Below are 19,289 nucleotides of genomic sequence, written 5' to 3'. Positions count from 1 at the left end.
TATGAAAGGGTTAAAACTCTGAATTTCCTTGATTGAACACAATGTGAATGGGCTAGAAATTTACTGGACTTTACGGGTTCACACTGCCCGCAACTTCAAAGTCAGCCCCCAGTGCGACTTGAGAACGACTTGCATGCAACTTCTTTAACAGAATTCAATGCAAGTCATACTAAAGTCAGACCTAAAGTAATGCAGGAACCTTTTTCTAAGTCGGAGCAACTCAAGTCGCACCAATTGGAACGCTTCCATTGCACTGAATAGTGTCTGACTTCTGATGTAACAAGTGCTCCAAAGTCAAAGCGATTGACGCATCAGTGTGAATCAGGCCTCAATGTTATCTGTAGGAAGGAGAGAATGAAGGCATTGTATGTGTTGGGTAAAGTTTGTATTGATAAGGTCTGGTAGGGGAATTAAAAGCAACCTTACTTCAGTGTGATTACAAGCACAGGCCATGTCAGCAGTTAATTTTGCAGCAATCATGTGAGCTGAACTGCCATGCTTAAAATACAAAAATGTGTTTGGACTCAGAGGGGTGGCTTTTGCAGAGATTTGAAGGGTCTAAGCCATGGTTGATAGGGATAACAGTGATGGATGTGCACTGAAAAGGCTAAAAACAAACAATTGGATTCAGTAATATCAATTAAATCAGTTTTTTTCCATGCACCAAAGCTTTCAACTCTCCAATTTTTCTTATTTGTGGCCTTCCCATAAACCTGTCCCTAAACACATCAGACCCCCTTCCATTTACTGTAAGTGCAAAAGATCTTTAGCACATAGGTGGCACCCCCAACGAAAAGTCAGCTCAGTGCTCTAAAAACCCAAATTCTTCCGTCTTACACCATGTCTATAGCCATACATTCAGTTTTCTAATCTGCACCTGTCTTTCCCGCATTGCACATTGCACATGCAATATTCCAGCGAATATAGTCCTGGATGGCCTTTCCTTCAACTTGCAGCCCAGTTCTTGAAATTGATTCTCAAGGATCCTCCATGTTTCATTTATTCTGTCATTGGTTCCAATGAACCAAGACAGCTGGGTCATGCCAAGCCCCTCCCAGTAATTTATCAACCCAAGTCCACCATATGCCAAACCCTGGCACCAGGGAGACAGCAAACCATTCGGTTGATCCTGGCGACAAATTATTCTATCAGTTTTTCTGATTATAGAATCCCCTATTACCAATAGGTCTAGGCCTTCCTGCACTGCCCTTTACCAGCCCTATTAGATGGGCTGCTCTCTCGGATGTTAAGGGTAACAGTGACATTCAGGGCTGCCACCTCTGAGTTTGCTACTTCCACATCGTCACCCAACTTGGCAAATTTGTTTTGGTGCTCAAACACAGGTTTGGCCTTCCTTTTCTGCAAACCCCTACTAATCCCCCTAACTACATTAACTCATCTTCCTACCTGAACATCCTGACTTACCCCTCCACCCTCCTTATTAACCCCACTGACCACCTGCTTAATGAGCAGAAGACTCCTTTTAAGGTTATCTGTTCTATTCATTGTTGCAATTTGCTCCTCAGCATGTGAGCTTTCCAAGAAGGCAACCTTCTCACATCTGTTACAGCTGTATTCATCTTGGATCTGTTGCTTCATTATTGTATACATGTGACAGACCAAAACCTTCAACCTGGCTAGCACTCATTATCCCAGTTACAATATTATTACTTATAGGAAATGTAAAATGTAAGTTACAACTTAGAAGACTCCTGTTTTAACTCCTCTCCATTTTTATTGAAAATTCTAATTTGTTCAACAATTCCACATGTAAGCCAGCATCAAATGTGAGCCAGCTCAAATGCGAGCTGTGAAGAAAGTTATATACACCTGTGAACACTTAACTCCACTTAATTAGCAGACTTAAGTAAAAGAAGTGACCACAGAACCGTAAAGTCAGGTTTCAGCTCCTGGGTTCTCATTAGAAATAAATGTATGTTTTGTGGTTTCTATCTACAGTGGGGATCGAAAGTTTGGGCACCCCAGGTAAAAATGTGTATTAATGTGCATAACGAAGTCAAGGAAAGATGGAAAAATCTCCAAATGGCATCAAATTACAGATTAGACATCCTTATAACATGTCAAAAAAAGTTAGATTTTATTTCCATCATTTACACTTTCAAAATTACAGAAAACAAAAAAATGGCGTCTGCAAAAGTTTGGGCACCCTGCAGAATTTATAGCATGCACTGCCCCCTTTGCAAAGCTGAGACCTGCCAGTGTCATGGATTGTTCTCAATCATCGTCTGGGAAGACCAGGTGATGTCAATCTCAAAGGTTTTAAATGGCCAGACTCATCTGACCTTGCCCCAACAATCAGCACCATGGGTTCTTCTAAGCAGTTGTCTAGGAAACTGAAACTGAAAATAGTTGACGCTCACAAAGCTGGAGAAGGCTATAAGAAGATAGCAAAGCATTTTCAGATGTCAATATCCTCTGTTCGGAATGTAATTAAGAAATGGCAGCCATCAGGAACAGTGGAAGTTAAAGCAAGATCTGGAAGACCAAGAAAAATATCAGACAGAACAGCTCGCAGGATTGTGAGGAAAGCAATTCAAAACCCACGTTTGACTGCACGATCCCTCCAGAAAGATCAGGCAAACACTGGAGTTGTGGTACACTATTCCACTATAAAGATATACTTGTACAAATATGGTCTTCATGGAAGAGTCATCAGAAGAAAACCTCTTCTACGTCCTCACCACAAAAATCAGCGTTTGAACTTTGCAAATGAACATATAGACAAGCCTGAGGCATTTTGGAAACAAGTTCTGTGGACCGATGAGGTTAAAATAGAACTTTTTGGCTGGAATGAGCAAAGGTACGTTTGGAGAAGAAAGGGCACAGAATTTAATGAAAAGAACCTCTGTCCAACTGTTAAGCATGGGGGTGGATCAATCATGCTTTGGGGTTGTATTGCAGCCAGTGGCACAGGGAACATTTCACGAGTAGAAGGAAAAATGAATTCAATAAAATTTCAGCAAATTTTGCATAGTAACTTGATGCCATCTGTGAAAAAGCTGAAGTTAAAGAGAGGATGGCTTCTACAAATGCATAATGATCCTAAACACACCTCAAAATCCACTGGGATTACATCAAGAGGCGTAAACTGAAGGCTTTGCCATGGCCTTCACAATCTCCTGACCTCAATATTATATTATATGTATGCGTGACAGACAGCCCAGAAATCTCAAAGAACTGGAAGACTTTTGTAAGGAAGAATGGGCAAAGATACCTCAAACAAGAATTGAAAGACTTTTGGCTGGCTACAAAAAGCGTTTACAAGCTGTCATACTTGCCAAAGGGGGCAGTACAAGATATTAACTCTGCAGGGTGCCCAAACTTTTGCAGACTCCATTTTTTTGTTTTCTGTAATTTTGAAAGTGTAAATGATGGAAATAAAATCTAACTTTTTTTGACATATTATAAGAATGTCTAATCTGTAATTTGATGCCATTTGGAGGTTTTCCATCTTTCCTTGGCTTCGTTATGCACATTAATACACATTTTTACCTGGGGTGCCCAAACTTTCGATCCCCACTGTAATTGATAACAGTCATTTCACTGAGATGGTGACATTTTAATGCAGTGACACAGCATAAAGAAGGTAAAGCTAAGATGCCAATCACAGCCTGTACGTCAAAGACATCTCTGCTGTTCCTGTATCTATACATGAATAGAAATGTTCACTAATTTTTGAGTTGTTGTTTTTTTTTGTTTTTTTTTCTTTGCCGTTTAAAATTTTTTTTTTTCATTATTCACTTTGGTGGTTTCATTTCCATTTTAATTAAAAAGCTTCCTCCAAAGTTAGTTGAAAGGCCATGCTGATGTGCAGGTACTTTAATTGCAAAGTTATATCCTATATACAGGAACAGAATTTTCCTTCAAATTATGATTGTGTCTAAAATGTCCTACACATAGAACACTTTTAAACCTGACATTCAAATATAGGCAGGAAAATTGTGGATTATCTTCTAATGGCTCTTTTTCTTAAGATGTAAGGTAAACCATGCTGATAGCCTCAGCTATTTTGTTAAACAGGGACTGGCATCCCCAGAAGCCTGGTGGGGATGATGTCAATTACATAGCCTCAATGGACTTGGAAACATAACAAAAACAGACTCCACTTTGTTAACTGCTAACTGAAGTTAACTGGAGAGCTGGCTAAAACTGGTAAAACTGGGGTGGTGATTCTCCATAACAACACATTAAAATGCATAGAAGCAGAGAGTAGTAGAGTGTAATCGGAATGCAGGACTCCAGATTTAAAGGTAGATGATCAATAAAAGAGTATGATCTCAGCAGTTTAGTGTGACAGTATGCAAGCAAAAGGGTAGGCAGAACTTGACTGTCGCACCAAAAGATGTAGCCCTTGGCATGCATGTAAATGGATGCTGTATATGATCAAAATTTCTTTGGGTGCCTTTGTGAAATGTTATTTTTTTCCCCATGAATTTCTAAATGTACTTAATATATTTTCATGGAGCCTTATAGTAATGTATGATATCATAGATTGACTGATTTATTTTTTGTGATTTTTCTCAATTCTTGTTTACACTTTTGCCTTAAGGGAAATTGAAAGAATGGTCACTTGTTTTGTATGGCACATCCATTCAGCCATACTCACCCAGAAATGATGTTCCTAAGGTGGAGAGAGTACGGTCCAGTCCTATTGAGGAGCCATCAGAGGAGTACAACATTGATGACTACACAGGTGAGAGATATTTATATGGTCCAATCAATCTATGAATGGCATAGATAGACTGGACAACAGTTTGTTTCAAAGTTTTGCTTCCTAAAAAGCTGATGGTGATTATGATTGTGATTATGATGGTGATTAATTCAAACTGAACAAAAATATAATTTCAGAATTACAGTATCACATATTTATCTTGAGAATTATGAAATGAAAGTGATTGTAAACAAACACATTGTAAACAAACACATTGTAAAACAACCCATTCAGTTTAAAACAGAAATGCTGAACATTTGTGTGTAGATATAAAAAAAAACTTTTTTACTGTATATAATTGATCGTCATTCCCTCTGTTCTCAGCTACATAAGAGCTGGGGGGATGGAGAAGCAAAAGTACACTGATCTTCCCAGTGAAATGCTGTTGGGGGGGGGGGGTCAGGGAAAGTCTGATCATTGGAGGAGAGCTCACTGAGTTCCCAGCATAGCTAGGAAACTGACCATGCTGTGCTCTCCTGCTTAGTGTGCTCAGTTATTAATAGGAAAGCAGAGGGATTGGCAGGAACACCAGGAATTTCACATAAAGGAAGCACTACAAAGAGAACAGGATACTTTTTCATACAAGTATACAGAACAGCAGGCACATATCAGGAATATGAAATGTTGGGGTAACAAGCACTTATATACTATATACTATATTGTATTTAATGTCAAAATGTTTCCCACAAGTTCAGTGGGGCTAAAAGTGTTTTGCTGCTGTTTGTACTCAGTGTCCAGTGCATCTTGCTGCAGTATCCAACAATAGTCAGCCAGCATTGATAGATTCAAGTTGCCTTGATGCCATTTTTTAATTGTGGCAATGTCCTGGTGATACCTTTCTTCATGTTCGCTACTGAGTGCACCTAGATTTTCGAGAAAGAAGTCCAAGTGTGAATGCAGAACATTAATCTTCAGTGACACGTTGCAATTTATTTTCTCAAAGACATGCTTGAAAGACCTGCATGTTTACCTAATCTAATTTAAATCCACTCCCTGATTTCTGCTAGAGATTTTGAAAAAACATATGTATACATTTTTACATGCTGGAAACTCTGTAAATGATGTTAACATTTTTGGTCTCAGAAATAAAAAAAATCCATTGCACAGACCTGAAATAAAATAAATGATTTGGTACAAGAAAAATTGATGGTCACCTCTAGGCTGGCCACACATTGAGCAACCGTGGGTTGAAGAAAAGAAAATTACTAGATTCCACCATCAACACATTCAGTGTTGATGGAGGAATCTCTCCTGCTGCGCTATTGTGTTCGACAGCAGGACATTTCCTCACAGTTAGAATACAATAATTACTACTGCCAGCTATAGTTGGTGCAGTATTTACTCAAAAAAATTCGACAGGCTGGTTGTACTAAAGTCGATCAATAGTACAACCAGTCTTCCCATAGACTGATCTAAATTCAGCCAATTCCTGCTGAAGCAGGCGAATTCCCATCTGTCTATGGTTGGCTTTAGCATTAGGATTTATTTTTATTTTATTTTATTTCAGGTACTTATATGGCGCCGTCAATTTACGCAGCGCTTTACATATACATTGTACATTCACATCAGTCCCTACCCTCAAGGAGCTTACAATCTAAGGTCCCTAACTCACATTCATACATACTAGGGACAATTTAGACAGGATCCAATTAACCTACCAGCATGTCTTTGGAGTATGGGAGGAAACCGGAGTACCCGGAGGAAACCCACACAGGCACAGGGAGAACATGCAAACTCCAGGCAGGTAGTGTCGTGGTTGGGATTAGAACCAGAAACCCTTTGTACTGCTAGGTGAATGTGCTTTCCACTACACCACTGTGCCGCCCGCTAAGAGGATATTTTATTGATATCACTAAGAGATTTGGAACGTAGAACTAAAAGCACATTCTGACTCCTTTTTTTAGTCATTCAATAAACACAAACACTTGATTTGCCCAGGTACGAATTTTTAAGTCTGTTTAGTAGAAGGATAGAGAATAGTACAGTCAGATACCCTACGTACAGGCCTAGAGTCCTAGAGGAAACTGCAAAAGTCAATAACCATTTCCAAAATGCCATATCTTAATAGTACAGGACACATGACTTGTGTTCATAGGTAATGGGTTATATGCAAGCTGTCTTCAGGTGACTGGACACTGGTAAAAAAAAAGGGCTGCCTATAGAGAATACTCCTTTAAGCCCACCCACTCTGTAGACTTAAATTTTTTGCTAGTGTCCCTAGGTGGTGGAACTTTTTTGCTCTGGAGAAGTATTTTTCCTTTTTAACTATGCAGTTTGTTTCTCTGAAGTGTCAATCACAATGTGCTTACTTCCCTGGGCTATCTAGCAGTTTCTGGATTAGTTACCCCCCCCAGTTTGTACCTTGGAGACTGTACCCAGACCCCCTATATGGGGCCTGCCTGTAATGCTTGCTTCAGGCACTGGATCCTGTGTTAGGAGTAGGGATGAGCCGAACACCCCCTGGTTGTTTCCGTTTATCTGAGTTCATTGACAGACACAGCACCTGCCCCTCTATGGAGTTTTAATACTTACAGATACTGCTTGTTAAATAACTGAAGGCCTATAGCAGAGAGGGGTGTGTATATCACCTGGGACTGCCCATGGACATAGCCAAGGCTTTTTTCTGCCTAGTGTCCTACTCCTGTAGGGGTTGATATAACCCTATGGTTCTGAATAAAAAAGGCTGTGTCTGTCAATAAACTCAGAGAAACTGATTTTACGTTAAGTCAAAAATCCTATTTTTCCTTATAGAGGGTGCAAATAGAGCTATTGGCTGCTCGAGACCATAAGTTTGCCATTGCTCAAGGGAAAGTTCTTCTCCGAGGGTTGGCTCCCACTTAAAGCAGTGTTCCATCCGCAATTTTTTTTTTTTTTAAAGTCAGCAGTTACAAACACTGCTGACTTTTAATAAGGACATTTACCTGTCCAGGGAGCCCGGGATGTTGCCCCCCAAGGCCGATCCGTCTATCGGATCGGGTGCAGGCGCTCCCATTCTAATTAAGGAAAACAGGCAGTGGAGCCTTGCGGCTTCACTGCCCGTTTCCTACTGCGCATGTGCGAGTCGCGCAGTGCTTTGTGAATGGCCACCTGTCTTCTGGGACACATACATGTCCCAGAAGACATCGGGGGGCTCACTGAAGAAGAGGATATGACGTCCTGCGCCGTGGACCGGATGGATCGGTAGTACAGGCTGTACTTCATAAAAAGGTAAGTTAGAAGAAAAAATAATTTTTTTAACTAGCCAAAAACGAGCGGTAGAGAGGTGGTCTTTCATTTAAGACCACCAAGTGGGTGGAACTCTGCTTTAACCACTTGCCGACCGCCTCACGCATATATACATGAGCAGAATGGCACGGGCAGGCAAAATCACGTACCTATACGTGATTGCCTTCCTGCGGGCGGGGGGTCCGATCGGACCCCCCCCGGTGCCAGCGGCGGTCGGCATTTGTCTGGGAGCGTTGAGAGGCGAGGGGGAGGCCATCCGATCGTGGCCCCCCCCTCGCGATCGCTCCCAGCCAATGAGAAACATCCCCTGCCTGTGTATAGTACACACAGGCAGAGGATGTGATGTCATCTCTCCTCGGCTCGGCAGTTTCCGTTCCGGTGCCGAGGAGAGAAGACATGTGAGTGCACAACACACACACACACACAGTAGAACATGCCAGGCACACATTACACCCCCGATCGCCCCCCCCGATCCCCCCCAATCACCCCTCCCCCCTCCCTGTCACACTGACACCAAGCAGTATTTTTTTTTTTTTTTCTGATTACTGCATTGGTGTCAGTTTGAGACAGTTAGAAGTGGTAGGGCAGTTAGTATTAGCCCCCTGTAGGTCTAGGATACCCCCCTAACCCCCCCTAATAAAGTTTTAACCCCTTGATCACCCCCTGTCACCAGTGTCACTAAGCGATCATTTTTCTGATCGCTGTATTAGTGTCGCTGGTGAACACAAAACACTAAACGCATAACTGCAGCGTTCGCAGAGTCAGGCCTGATCCCTGCGATCGCTAACAGTTTTTTTGGTAGCGTTTTGGTTAACTGGCAAGCACCTGCCCCGGGCAGCGTCAGGTTAGCGCCAGTACCGCTAACACCCACGCACGCACCGTACACCTCCCTTAGTGGTATAGTATCTGATCGGATCAATATCTGATCCAATCAGATCTATACAAGCGTCCCCAGCAGTTTAGGGTTCCCAAAAATGCAGTATTAGCGGGATCAGCCCAGATACCTGCTAGCACCTGCGTTTTGCCCCTCCGCCCGGCCCAGCCCAGCCCACCCAAGTGCAGTATCGATCGATCACTGTCACTTACAAAACACTAAACGCATAATGCCCCGTACACACGGTCGGATTTTCCGATGGAAAATGTCCGATCGGAGCGTGTTGTCGGAAATTCCGACCGTGTGTGGGCTCCATCGGACATTTTCCATCGGATTTTCCGACACACAAAGTTGGAGAGCAGGAGATAAAATTTTCCGACAACAAAATCCGTTGTCGGAAATTCCGATCGTGTGTACACAAATCCGACGGACAAAGTGCCACGCATGCTCAGAATAAATAAAGAGATGAAAGCTATTGGCCACTGCCCCGTTTATAGTCCCGACGTACGTGTTTTACGTCACCGCGTTCAGAACGATCGGATTTTCCGACAACTTTGTGTGACCGTGTGTATGCAAGACAAGTTTGAGCCAACATCCGTCGGAATAAATCCTAGGATTTTGTTGTCGGAATGTCCGAACAAAGTCCGACCGTGTGTACGCCCTATTACTGCAGCGTTCGCAGAGTCAGGCCTGATCCCTGCGATCGCTAACAATTTTTTTGGTAGCGTTTTGGTGAACTGGCAAGCACCAGCGCCCTAGTACACCCCGGTCATAGTCAAACCAGCACTGCAGTAACACTTGGTGACGTGGCGAGACCCATAAGTGCAGTTCAAGCTGGTGAGGTGGCAAGCACAAGTAGTGTCCCGCTGCCACCAAAAAGACAAACAGGCCCGTCGTGCCCATAATGCCCTTCCTGCTGCATTCGCCAATCCTAATTGGGAACCCACCGCTTCTGCAGCGCCCGTACTTCCCCCATTCACATCCCCAACCAAATGCAGTCGGCTGCATGAGAGGCATTTTCTTTATGTCCTCCCGAGTACCCCTACCCAACGAACCCCCCAAAAAGAGATGTTGTGTCTGCAGCAAGCGCGGATATAGGCATGACACCCGCTATTATTGTCCCACCTTTCCTGACAATCCTGGTCTTTGCATTGGTGGATGTTTTGAACGCTACCGTTCACTAGTTGAGTATTACCGTAGGGTACAGCATTGCACAGATTAGGACACACTTTCACAGGGTCTCCCAAGATGCCATCGCATTTTGAGAGACCCGAACCTGGAACCGGTTACAGTTATAAAAGTTACAGTTACAAAAAAAAGTGTTAAAAAAAAAAAAAAAACACATACAAAAATATAAAATAAAAAAAAATAGTTGTCGTTTTATTGTTCTCTCTCTCTCTATTCTCTTTATTGTTCTGCTCTTTTTTACTGTATTCTATTCTGCAATGTTTTATTGTTATTATGTTTTATCATGTTTGCTTTTCAGATATGCAATTTTTTATACTTTACCGTTTACTGTGCTTTATTGTTAACCATTTTTTTTATTTCAGGTACGCCATTCATGACTTTGAATGGTTATACCAGAATGATGCCTGCAGGTTTAGGTATCATCTTGGTATCATTCTTTTCAGCCAGCGATCGGCTTTCATGTAAAAGCAATTCTAGCGGCTAATTAGCCTCTAGACTGCTTTTACAAGCAGTGGGAGGGAATGCCCCCCCCACCGTCTTCCGTGTTTTTCTCTGGCTCTCCTGTCTCAACAGGGAACCTGAGAATGCAGCCGGTGATTCAGCCAGCTGACCATAGAGCTGATCAGAGACCAGAGTGGCTCCAAACATCTCTATGGCCTAAGAAACCGGAAGCTACGAGCATTTTATGACTTAGATTTCGCCGGATGTAAACAGCGCCATTGGGAAATTGGGAAAGCATTTTATCACACCGATCTTGGTGTGGTCAGATGCTTTGAGGGCAGAGGAGAAATCTAGGGTCTAATAGACCCCAATTTTTTCAAAAAAGAGTACCTGTCACTACCTATTGCTATGATAGGGGATATTTACATTCCCTGAGATAACAATAAAAATGATTTAAAAAAAAAAATGAAAGGAACAGTTTAAAAATAAGATAAAAAAGCAAAAAAATAATAAAGAAAAAAAAAAAAAAAAAAAAGCACCCCTGTCCCTCCTGCTCTCGCGCTAAGGCGAATGCAAGCGTCGGTCTGGCGTCAAATGTACCAGCAACAGCATGGTAACAGCAATTGCACCATGCATGTGAGGTATCACCGCGAAGGTCAGATCGAGGGCAGTAATTTTAGCAGTAGACCTCCTCTGTAAATCTAAAGTGGTAACGTGTAAAGGCTTTTAAAGGCTTTTAAAAATGTATTTAGTTTGTCGCCACTGAACGTTTGTGCGCAATTTTAAAGCATGTCATGTTTGGTATCCATGTACTCGGCCTAAGATCATCTTTTTTATTTCATCAAACATTTGGGCAATATAGTGTGTTTTAGTGCATTAAAATTTAAAAAAGTGTGTTTTTTCCCCAAAAAATGCGTTTGAAAAATCGCTGCGCAAATACTGTGTGAAAAAAAAAACTGAAACACCCACCATTTTAATCTGTAGGGCATTTGCTTTAAAAAAATATATATAATGTTTGGGGGTTCAAAGTAATTTTCTTGCAAAAAAAAATAATTTTTTCATGTAATCAAAAAGTGTCAGAAAGGGCTTTGTCTTCAAGTGGTTGGAAGAGTGGGTGATGTGTGACATAAGCTTCTAAATGTTGTGCATAAAATGCCAGGACAGTTCCAAACCCCCCAAATGACCCCATTTTGGAAAGTAGACACCCCAAGCTATTTGCTGAGAGGCATGTCGAGTCCATGGAATATTTTATATTGTGACACAAGTTGCGGGAAAGAGACAATTTTTTTTTTTTTTTTTTTTTGCACAAAGTTGTCACTAAATGATATATTGCTCAAACATGCCATGGGAATATGTGAAATTACACCCCAAAATAAATTCTGTTGCTTCTCCTGAGTACAGGGATACCACATGTGTGGGACTTTTTGGGAGCCTAGCCGCGCACGGGACCCCGAAAACCAAGCACCGCCTTCAGGCTTTTCTAAGGCCGTAAATTCCAGAAAATGTACCCTAGTCTGTAGGCGCTATAACTTTTGCGCAAACCAATAAATATACACTTATTGACATTTTTTTTACCAAAGACATGTGGCCGAATACATTTTGGCCTAAATGTATGACTAAAATTGAGTTTATTGGATTTTTTTTAGAACAAAAAGTAGAAAATATCATTTTTTTTCAAAATTTTCGGTCCTTTTCCGTGTATAGCGCAAAAAATCAAAACGGCAGAGGTGATCAAATACCATCAAAAGAAAGCTCTATTTGTGGGAAGAAAAGGACGCAAATTTCGTTTGGGTACAGCATTGCATGACCGCGCAATTAGCAGTTAAAGCGACGCAGTGCCAAATTGTAAAAAGTGCTCTGGTCAGGAAGGGGGTAAATCCTTCCGGGGCTGAAGTGGTTAAGCATGTAGCAATGTTAACCTTGAAAATCCATGTTGCATGAGTTTAAAAGTTTGTATATATCTGAGGTTAAACCTTTCTGTGACGGACCAGAAAGAATTAAGCTTTCAAATGGGGATAATTTGGAGCATTGGAGGTTGGGAGTAAAAGTTAGGGTGTAGTGCCGGATTTGAAGATAACTAAAATAGGCACTACGAGGAGATCATGTTTTTTCCTGAGTTCCTCAAATGAGAGTAACCCTCTCGTCACTGGGTTTACCAAATGGCCATAATGGAAGAGGTTCCTCTGTAACCAGGGAGAAATCATGTTGTAAGTAAGGCTGTCTGTCAGTTTAGGATTAGAAAGAAAGGCTGTCAGTAAGGAAGCTTCAGATTGAAGGGAATGGGCACGCCTTAACTGTCACCAAATATTGTGCAGTAGGGCCATAGTATGTAGCAAAGAGGCAGAGGGAATGTCCGCATCAGTATTCCATAACAGGCAATTGGGATGGATCAGAGCCAACCATAGTTTATATATTTGAGTCCAGAGTTGAGCAGCATAATAATAGCCCTCAGTTGAGCAGCATAATAATAGCCTAGGAGGTTAGGGAAGGCCAAACCCCCCTTATTTTGGGAGGCAATAGAGTATCGAACAAGCTTTTCTATGTTTATAATTCCATATAAAATTTAGTAGGTCCACTTGGAGTTTCCGAAGCTGTACCCGGGGGATGGGCACCAGCAATGTCAGAAAGCAGTACAGAAGTTTGGGTAGGATCGTAATTTTGAGGCTATGCGCCCTAGCCATGAATTTTGGTAGTGTCGCCACTTAGCCAGGATTGGATCTAATAGACGGAAAAAAGGGGTTTAAAGTTTGCATCATACAGAGATTCATAATGGAATGTGAGATGTACCCCGAGATCTTTAATAACGTGAGTTTTCCACGCATAAGGAAAGGTTTTCGAGAGGTGATCAACCTCCGAGGAAGACATGTTAAGCAGCAGGGCTTCTGATTTAGAGGGGTTAACTCTATACTTGGAAAAGGACCCACATTCTTCCAGAAGTTTATGGAGATGAGGGAGGGTCACTCGTGGATGTCCTGTCTAATCTGGGCCCGCACGGGTGTCAAGGCAAAAAATAAAAGATAAAGCGGACAGCCTTGACTCGTCCCTGTCAAGATAGTAAAAGGAGGGGAGGCCGCAAAAGAGGTTTTTATAGAGGCAGAGGGGGCTGCATAAAAATGTTTGATTTCCCTGAAGAATGGTCCCCGGAAGCCCAGATGTTCGAGGGTTGTAAACATGAAATGTATTTTCCTATTAACTATGTCTATTAACCGCTTGCCAACCAGCCACCGGCATTATGCGAAACGCCATACCTGTACGTTGGCTCCTTCAAGAGCCATAGCAGGTGCACGTGCCCGTTGCATGGTGCGGGACCCGATGCGCGTGGCCGGTGGCCGCGATGTCCGGTGACCACCCGCGGTCGCGGGCACAAGAGCCAGAATGGGGATCTGTGTATGTAAACACACAAATCCCCATTCTGACAGGAGAGGAGAGACAGATCTGCTGTTCCTTGTAATCAGTCAGTCCCATCCCTCCATAGTTAGAAACACACATGAGGGAACACAGTTAACCCCTTGATCGCCCCTAGTGTTAACCCTTCCCTGCCAGTGACATTTGCACAGTAATCAGTGCATTTTTATAGCACTGATCGCTGTATAATTGTCAATGGTCCCAAAAATGTGTTAAAAGTATCCCGTCTGTCCATTGCAATACCACTAAAAATCGCAGATCACCACCATTACTACTAAAAAAAAAACCGAAAAAATTATAAAAATGCCATAAATCTTTCCCATAGTTTGTAGACGCTATACTTTTTGCGCAAACCAATGAATATATGCTTATTACGATTTTTTTTACCAAAAATATGTAGACTACATATTGGCCTAAACTGATGAAGAAATGTGTTTTTGTTTTTTTTTTTAATTTGGGGATATTTATTATAGCAAAGAGTAAAAAATATTGGAGTTTTTTTTCAAAATTGTAGCTCTTTTTTTGTTTATAGCACAAAAAATAAAAACCACAGAGGTGATCAAATACCACCAAAAGAAAGCTCTATTTGTGGGAAAAAAAGGACGTCAATTTTGTTTGGGTACAGTGTTGCACGACCTCTCAATTGTCATTTAAAGCGACGCAGTGCCGTGTTTCAAAAAAGGGCCTGGTCATTAAGGGGGCAAATCCTTCTGGTCCTTAAGTGGTTAAGTTAATAACTCTTCTAGTGTTATCACCTGCTTGCCAAAAAAAAAAGTGTCAAAAGTGTCCGCTGCAATGTTGCAGTCAAGCTAAGAATCGCAGTCTATTACTAGTAAAAAATAAATAAATAATAAAAATGCCATAAATCTATCCCCTATTTTGTAGACGCTATAACTTTTGCGCAAACCAATCCATATACGTTTATAGTGATTTTGTTTGGTTTTTTACCAAAAATATGTGGAAGAATACATATTGGCCTAAACTGATGAAGAAATTTGTTTTTAAAAACATTTGTTTGGATATTTATTATGACAAAAAGTAAAAAATTCTTGTTCTTTTTTCATAATTTTCACTTTTTTTTTGTTTATAGCGCAAAAAATAAAAACTGCAGAGGTGATCAAATACCACCAAAAGAAAGCTCTATGTGTGGGAAAAAAAGGACGTCAATTTTGTTTGGGTACAGCGTCGCATGACCTCACAATTGTCAGTTAAATCGACGCAGTGCCGTGTTTCAAAAAAGGGCTTGGTCATTAAGGGGGCAAATCCTTCTGGTCCTTAAGTGGTTAAGTTAATAACTCTTCTAGTGTTATCACCTGCTTGCCTCTACGGCACAAAGCCTACCTAATCCTTGTGAATTAAGGAAGGGAGGACCTACTTTAAGCAAAGGGAAAGTAGTTTCGTAAAATTTTTTAGATCTGCGTTTAATAAAGCTATGGGCCTATAGTTCCCACATAATGTGTGATCCTTGACTGGCTTGGGTATCTGAGTCAAATGGGAGGTCTGCATGTCCCTCGGAATCTCACTCTTGTGCATAAACCCGTTAAACAAGCGAGTCGTGTACGGGAGTAAGGTGATCAGGAATGTGTTATAATACTCATATGGGAGGCCATCAGGCCCATGGGCTTTAAGATAAGAGGTGAAGTTTCAGGGTTTCCAACACCTCCTCTCGGGTAATCAGGGAATTAAGAGACTGTAAGGCTGTTGTTGGCAACGTGGTCACTCCACTGCGTGTGAGATATACACGACCACGGTCACAGAAGCTTTCCTTGGCAGGTAAATGTGGTATGGAGAGATTGTTGTAAAGATCTGAAAAGTAGTTGCGAAACAATTGGGCGATGCAGTCTGAGTGGGAGTGTAAGACCCCAGTAGCGTCCCGTAAAGTTTGGGGGTCCAACGCATGGGTTTGTGCTCGAAGTTTGCACGCTAGCAAGGTATGGGCTTTGTTGTAGTAGATTTGAAGTAATCTTTGTAGGGCTTTTTCAACCCTGACAATTTCTCTTAAGAAGTGAATCGAGGACGTGGAGGCAAGTGGTGATTACAGATCAACAGCTTGGTGTTTTTTTTCCAAGTCATAGAAATAGCTATACACTGACCACACATTACCGATTTATGGGCATCCCACAGGGTCCCTGCTGAAACCTCTGGGGTGCAGTTCTCAATGAAGTACAGTTGTAAGGCTTTCTTCAGCTCTGCCCTGGTGGTCTAATTCTTTAAAAGAAGGTCGTTGAGTTGCCAAGAACATCTTTAAGTCTCGAGACCTCGAGAACAGAATCGGGGCATGATCTGACCAGGACATAGGGAGAATATCCACTACTTCTTCCACATGTAGGGAGGGAGCGTTGACAAAAAAATAGTCTAACCACGCATGTGTATGATATCGGTGGGAATAATGAGAGTACTGATGTGGGATCTGTCTGAACTGTTGCGATTGTTGGGACAGGCATTGGGGAGTAGTTTGTTTAGAAGGGAAGGTTCGGTCTATTGCCGGGGTGAAGGGCAAATTGAAGTCCCCCTATCACTTGATAAGAATGTGTAGATCTAAATAAGCGGTTATACACCCGAGTAAAGAAGGTTGTTTGATCCACATTCGGGGCGTAAATATTACAAAAAGTTATGTCTAATTGCTGCTATTTGCCTCTAAGAATGAGAAACCATCCGTGAAGATCAGAATAAGAGGATGTGAGAGTGAATGGGGGGGCTAGAGGCTAGATAACATGGAGAGAAATACCTGGATACGAACGGCAAAGTACCTTTCTTATTAAAGTGCGTGTATTGTGACATCTTGTCGAACCCAGGAATGAGAAGCCAAGAAAAGTACAGAGGGGAGAAAACTACAGAAAGGTTAAACACAAACCATAAATCAAAACTTTGAAGTACAACATAAAATCGGATTCCATATTAATTCCATATTACCTCCATCGTCCAGTATAGGTCCAAGAGAGGTAAAGCGTAATTATGAAGGTACTTTAACCACTTCTCGACCGGCGCACGCCGATGTACGTCAGCAGAATGGCACGGCTGGGCAAATGGACTTACAGGTACGTCCATTTGAATTCCCCGCCGTGCCAAATGCATGCCGGCCGGGAGCTCCGTTAGTCGGGTCGCGGGTCCCGCAGACTCGATCGCCGTGGGGATACCCGCGATCGGCTCACAGAGAGGACGAACGGGGAGAGGCTGATGTAAACCGCATCTCCCCGTTCTGCCTAGTGACAAGTGTCACTGATCACAGCTCCCTGTCATCGGGAGCAGTGACCAGTGTATTGACACTGCTAGCCCATCCCCCCTACAGTTAGAATCACTCCCCTAGGACACACTTAACCCCTCCCTGTCCCCTAGTGGTTAACCCCTTCACTGTCAGTGTCATTTACACAGTAATCAGTGCATTTTTAATCGCACTGATCGCTGTATAAATGACAATGGTCCCAAAAATGTGTCAAAAATGTCCGACATGTCCGCCGTAATGTCGCAGTCACAATAAAAATCGCTGATCACCGCCATTACTAGTAAAGAAAAAAAATTATTAATAAAAATGCCATAAAACGATCCCCTATTTTGTAAACGCTATAACTTTTGTGCAAACCAATCAATAAACGCTTATTGCGATTTTTTTTTACCAAAAATATGTAGAAGAATACAATCGGCCTAAACTGAGGAGAAAATATGTTTTTTTATATATTTTTGGGTAATATTTATTATAACAAAATGTAAAAAATAATGCGTTTTTTTCAAAATTGTCGCTCTTATTTTGTTTGTAGCGCAAAAAATAAAAATCGCAGAGGTGATCAAATACCACCAAAAGAAAGCTCTATTTGTGGGAAAAAAAGGACGTCAGTTTTGTTTGAGAGCCACGTCGCACGACCGCGCAGATGTCAGTTAAAGCGACGCAGTGCCGAATTGCAAAAAGTGCTCTGGTCAAGTAGGGGGTAAAATCTTCCGGGGCTGAAGCGGTTAAATCACAATCTACACTGGGGGGTAGTGTCAAAAACTACCACTTGTAATGATCTAGGACCTGCGTAAATGAATCCTAAAAAGGAAAATAGCATTAATAGCAAACACAGTACAACTAATTATAAACTGTAACTGAGAGTGCCCCAAACCAAGGCTTAAAACCCTCGGTCCACAGGGCCCGGGTCACTGCACCCCCTTCATCAAACATGGGACCCTTAAAAGTGAATCCAATAAGGCCTAGCTAAAGTTTCTGCGGGAGACAAAATGCCCCAATCCAGGTCGGGGGACCAGAGGTTGGGATGCTTAGCCCACATGACCCGGGTTAGCGCAGGTCCACCAAGTAACTTGTGGATATAAGACCAACCAGGCCTAACTAAAGTTCAATTTCTGCAAGCAAGTGGAAAAAGGGTTGTTTAGCTTATGGAAGAAGGAACTCCTTCCAGAGATAGATAATGTAGATGAAGTAGTGCCCAACCAACAGCAAGTTAGGAGCAGCATACAGATGGTGATTCCTCCATCAAGAAGGAGCAAGCGTTCAAGCTGGTCTTTGCCTAGGGCTCCTGCGAGGAGAATCAGGTGGGTGCAGGTGGGGAGATCTTTTGCCAGACCATGGGTGGAGGAGGAGAAGGTGGAATAATGTCCCAGCCAGGGAGCTTCGGAGTAGGGATCTCAAAAATCTCACAGAACGCGCGCAAGTCTTTCGGCTGTGGTTTCGGCTGTAGTTTCGGCTGTAGTTTAGCAAGTCCATTCAGAGCAACTAGATCATGCGGCCATCTAGCTCGGCATCTGGTCAAGCCCCCTGGAAGCCGTCTTAAAGGCCCTCTTTGCACCTTTCAGATCCTACCCTGCAGTCAGCTATTTCTGCCATGTCTGTTTGCCAGACTGGGTACATACGGAGTGAAAATTGGGCAAAAACAGTCGGTTTGGCAAGACCCGGCCGACTTTCGGCCCATGTGTATAGCTCCTTGTCCAACAGAAGCCAGTCTCACGACCGGTTTCTGATGAATGAGTATGCTGGAAAACAAGCACCCAATTTGCGCTCGCAGCCAATGGGTGTTTTCTGGTGGGAGGCAGTCCCCCTGTCAGAACACAAAAGCTCAGCAGGAGAAATCACTGCACTAACATCACTGGTGTTAGTACTGCAAGCTGTACGTTTTTTATTCAGCCTGCTAGATTGAACAAGAAAAACATATAGTGTGTACCCATCTGAGCTTGAAGAGAAGTGAACAAAGACCAGGAACCTGTCTTTGAGGACCCTGCTCTCTCAGAGCAATGACAACTAATGCCTTCAGCACTCTAAACCAGCATTTCTGCCTCAGCACCCTGGGGTGCTGCAAAGAGTCCTCAGGGGTTCCGCAGCAAAAGAACAACTTTTATAATTTCCCCATGGGGGGTGGGATTTTAAAGGCTCAAGAAGGTATTTGTTTTCCTTATAAAAATGTAAACATTTTATTAAAGATACAGTAAAATTGGATA

The 19,289-nt window shown here is 42.3% G+C and overlaps 1 protein-coding gene across 3 annotated transcripts in view; it reads left to right on the top strand.

Annotated features, from left to right (window-relative positions):
- PCSK5 (proprotein convertase subtilisin/kexin type 5) overlaps window positions 1-19,289 on the top strand; it is a 635,867-nt gene that overhangs the window by 396,049 nt on the left and 220,529 nt on the right. For all 3 annotated transcript variants that reach the window (XM_073634106.1, XM_073634125.1, XM_073634116.1), the window contains exon 14: window positions 4,571-4,714. In XM_073634106.1, the coding sequence (XP_073490207.1) occupies window positions 4,571-4,714 (144 nt within the window). The remainder of the gene's footprint in view (window positions 1-4,570; window positions 4,715-19,289) is intronic.

This window comes from Aquarana catesbeiana, linkage group LG01 (genome assembly GCF_042186555.1).
Source record: "Aquarana catesbeiana isolate 2022-GZ linkage group LG01, ASM4218655v1, whole genome shotgun sequence".
Classification (NCBI taxonomy): domain Eukaryota; kingdom Metazoa; phylum Chordata; class Amphibia; order Anura; family Ranidae; genus Aquarana; species Aquarana catesbeiana.
This window is presented reverse-complemented; position numbering and strand designations above follow the sequence as displayed.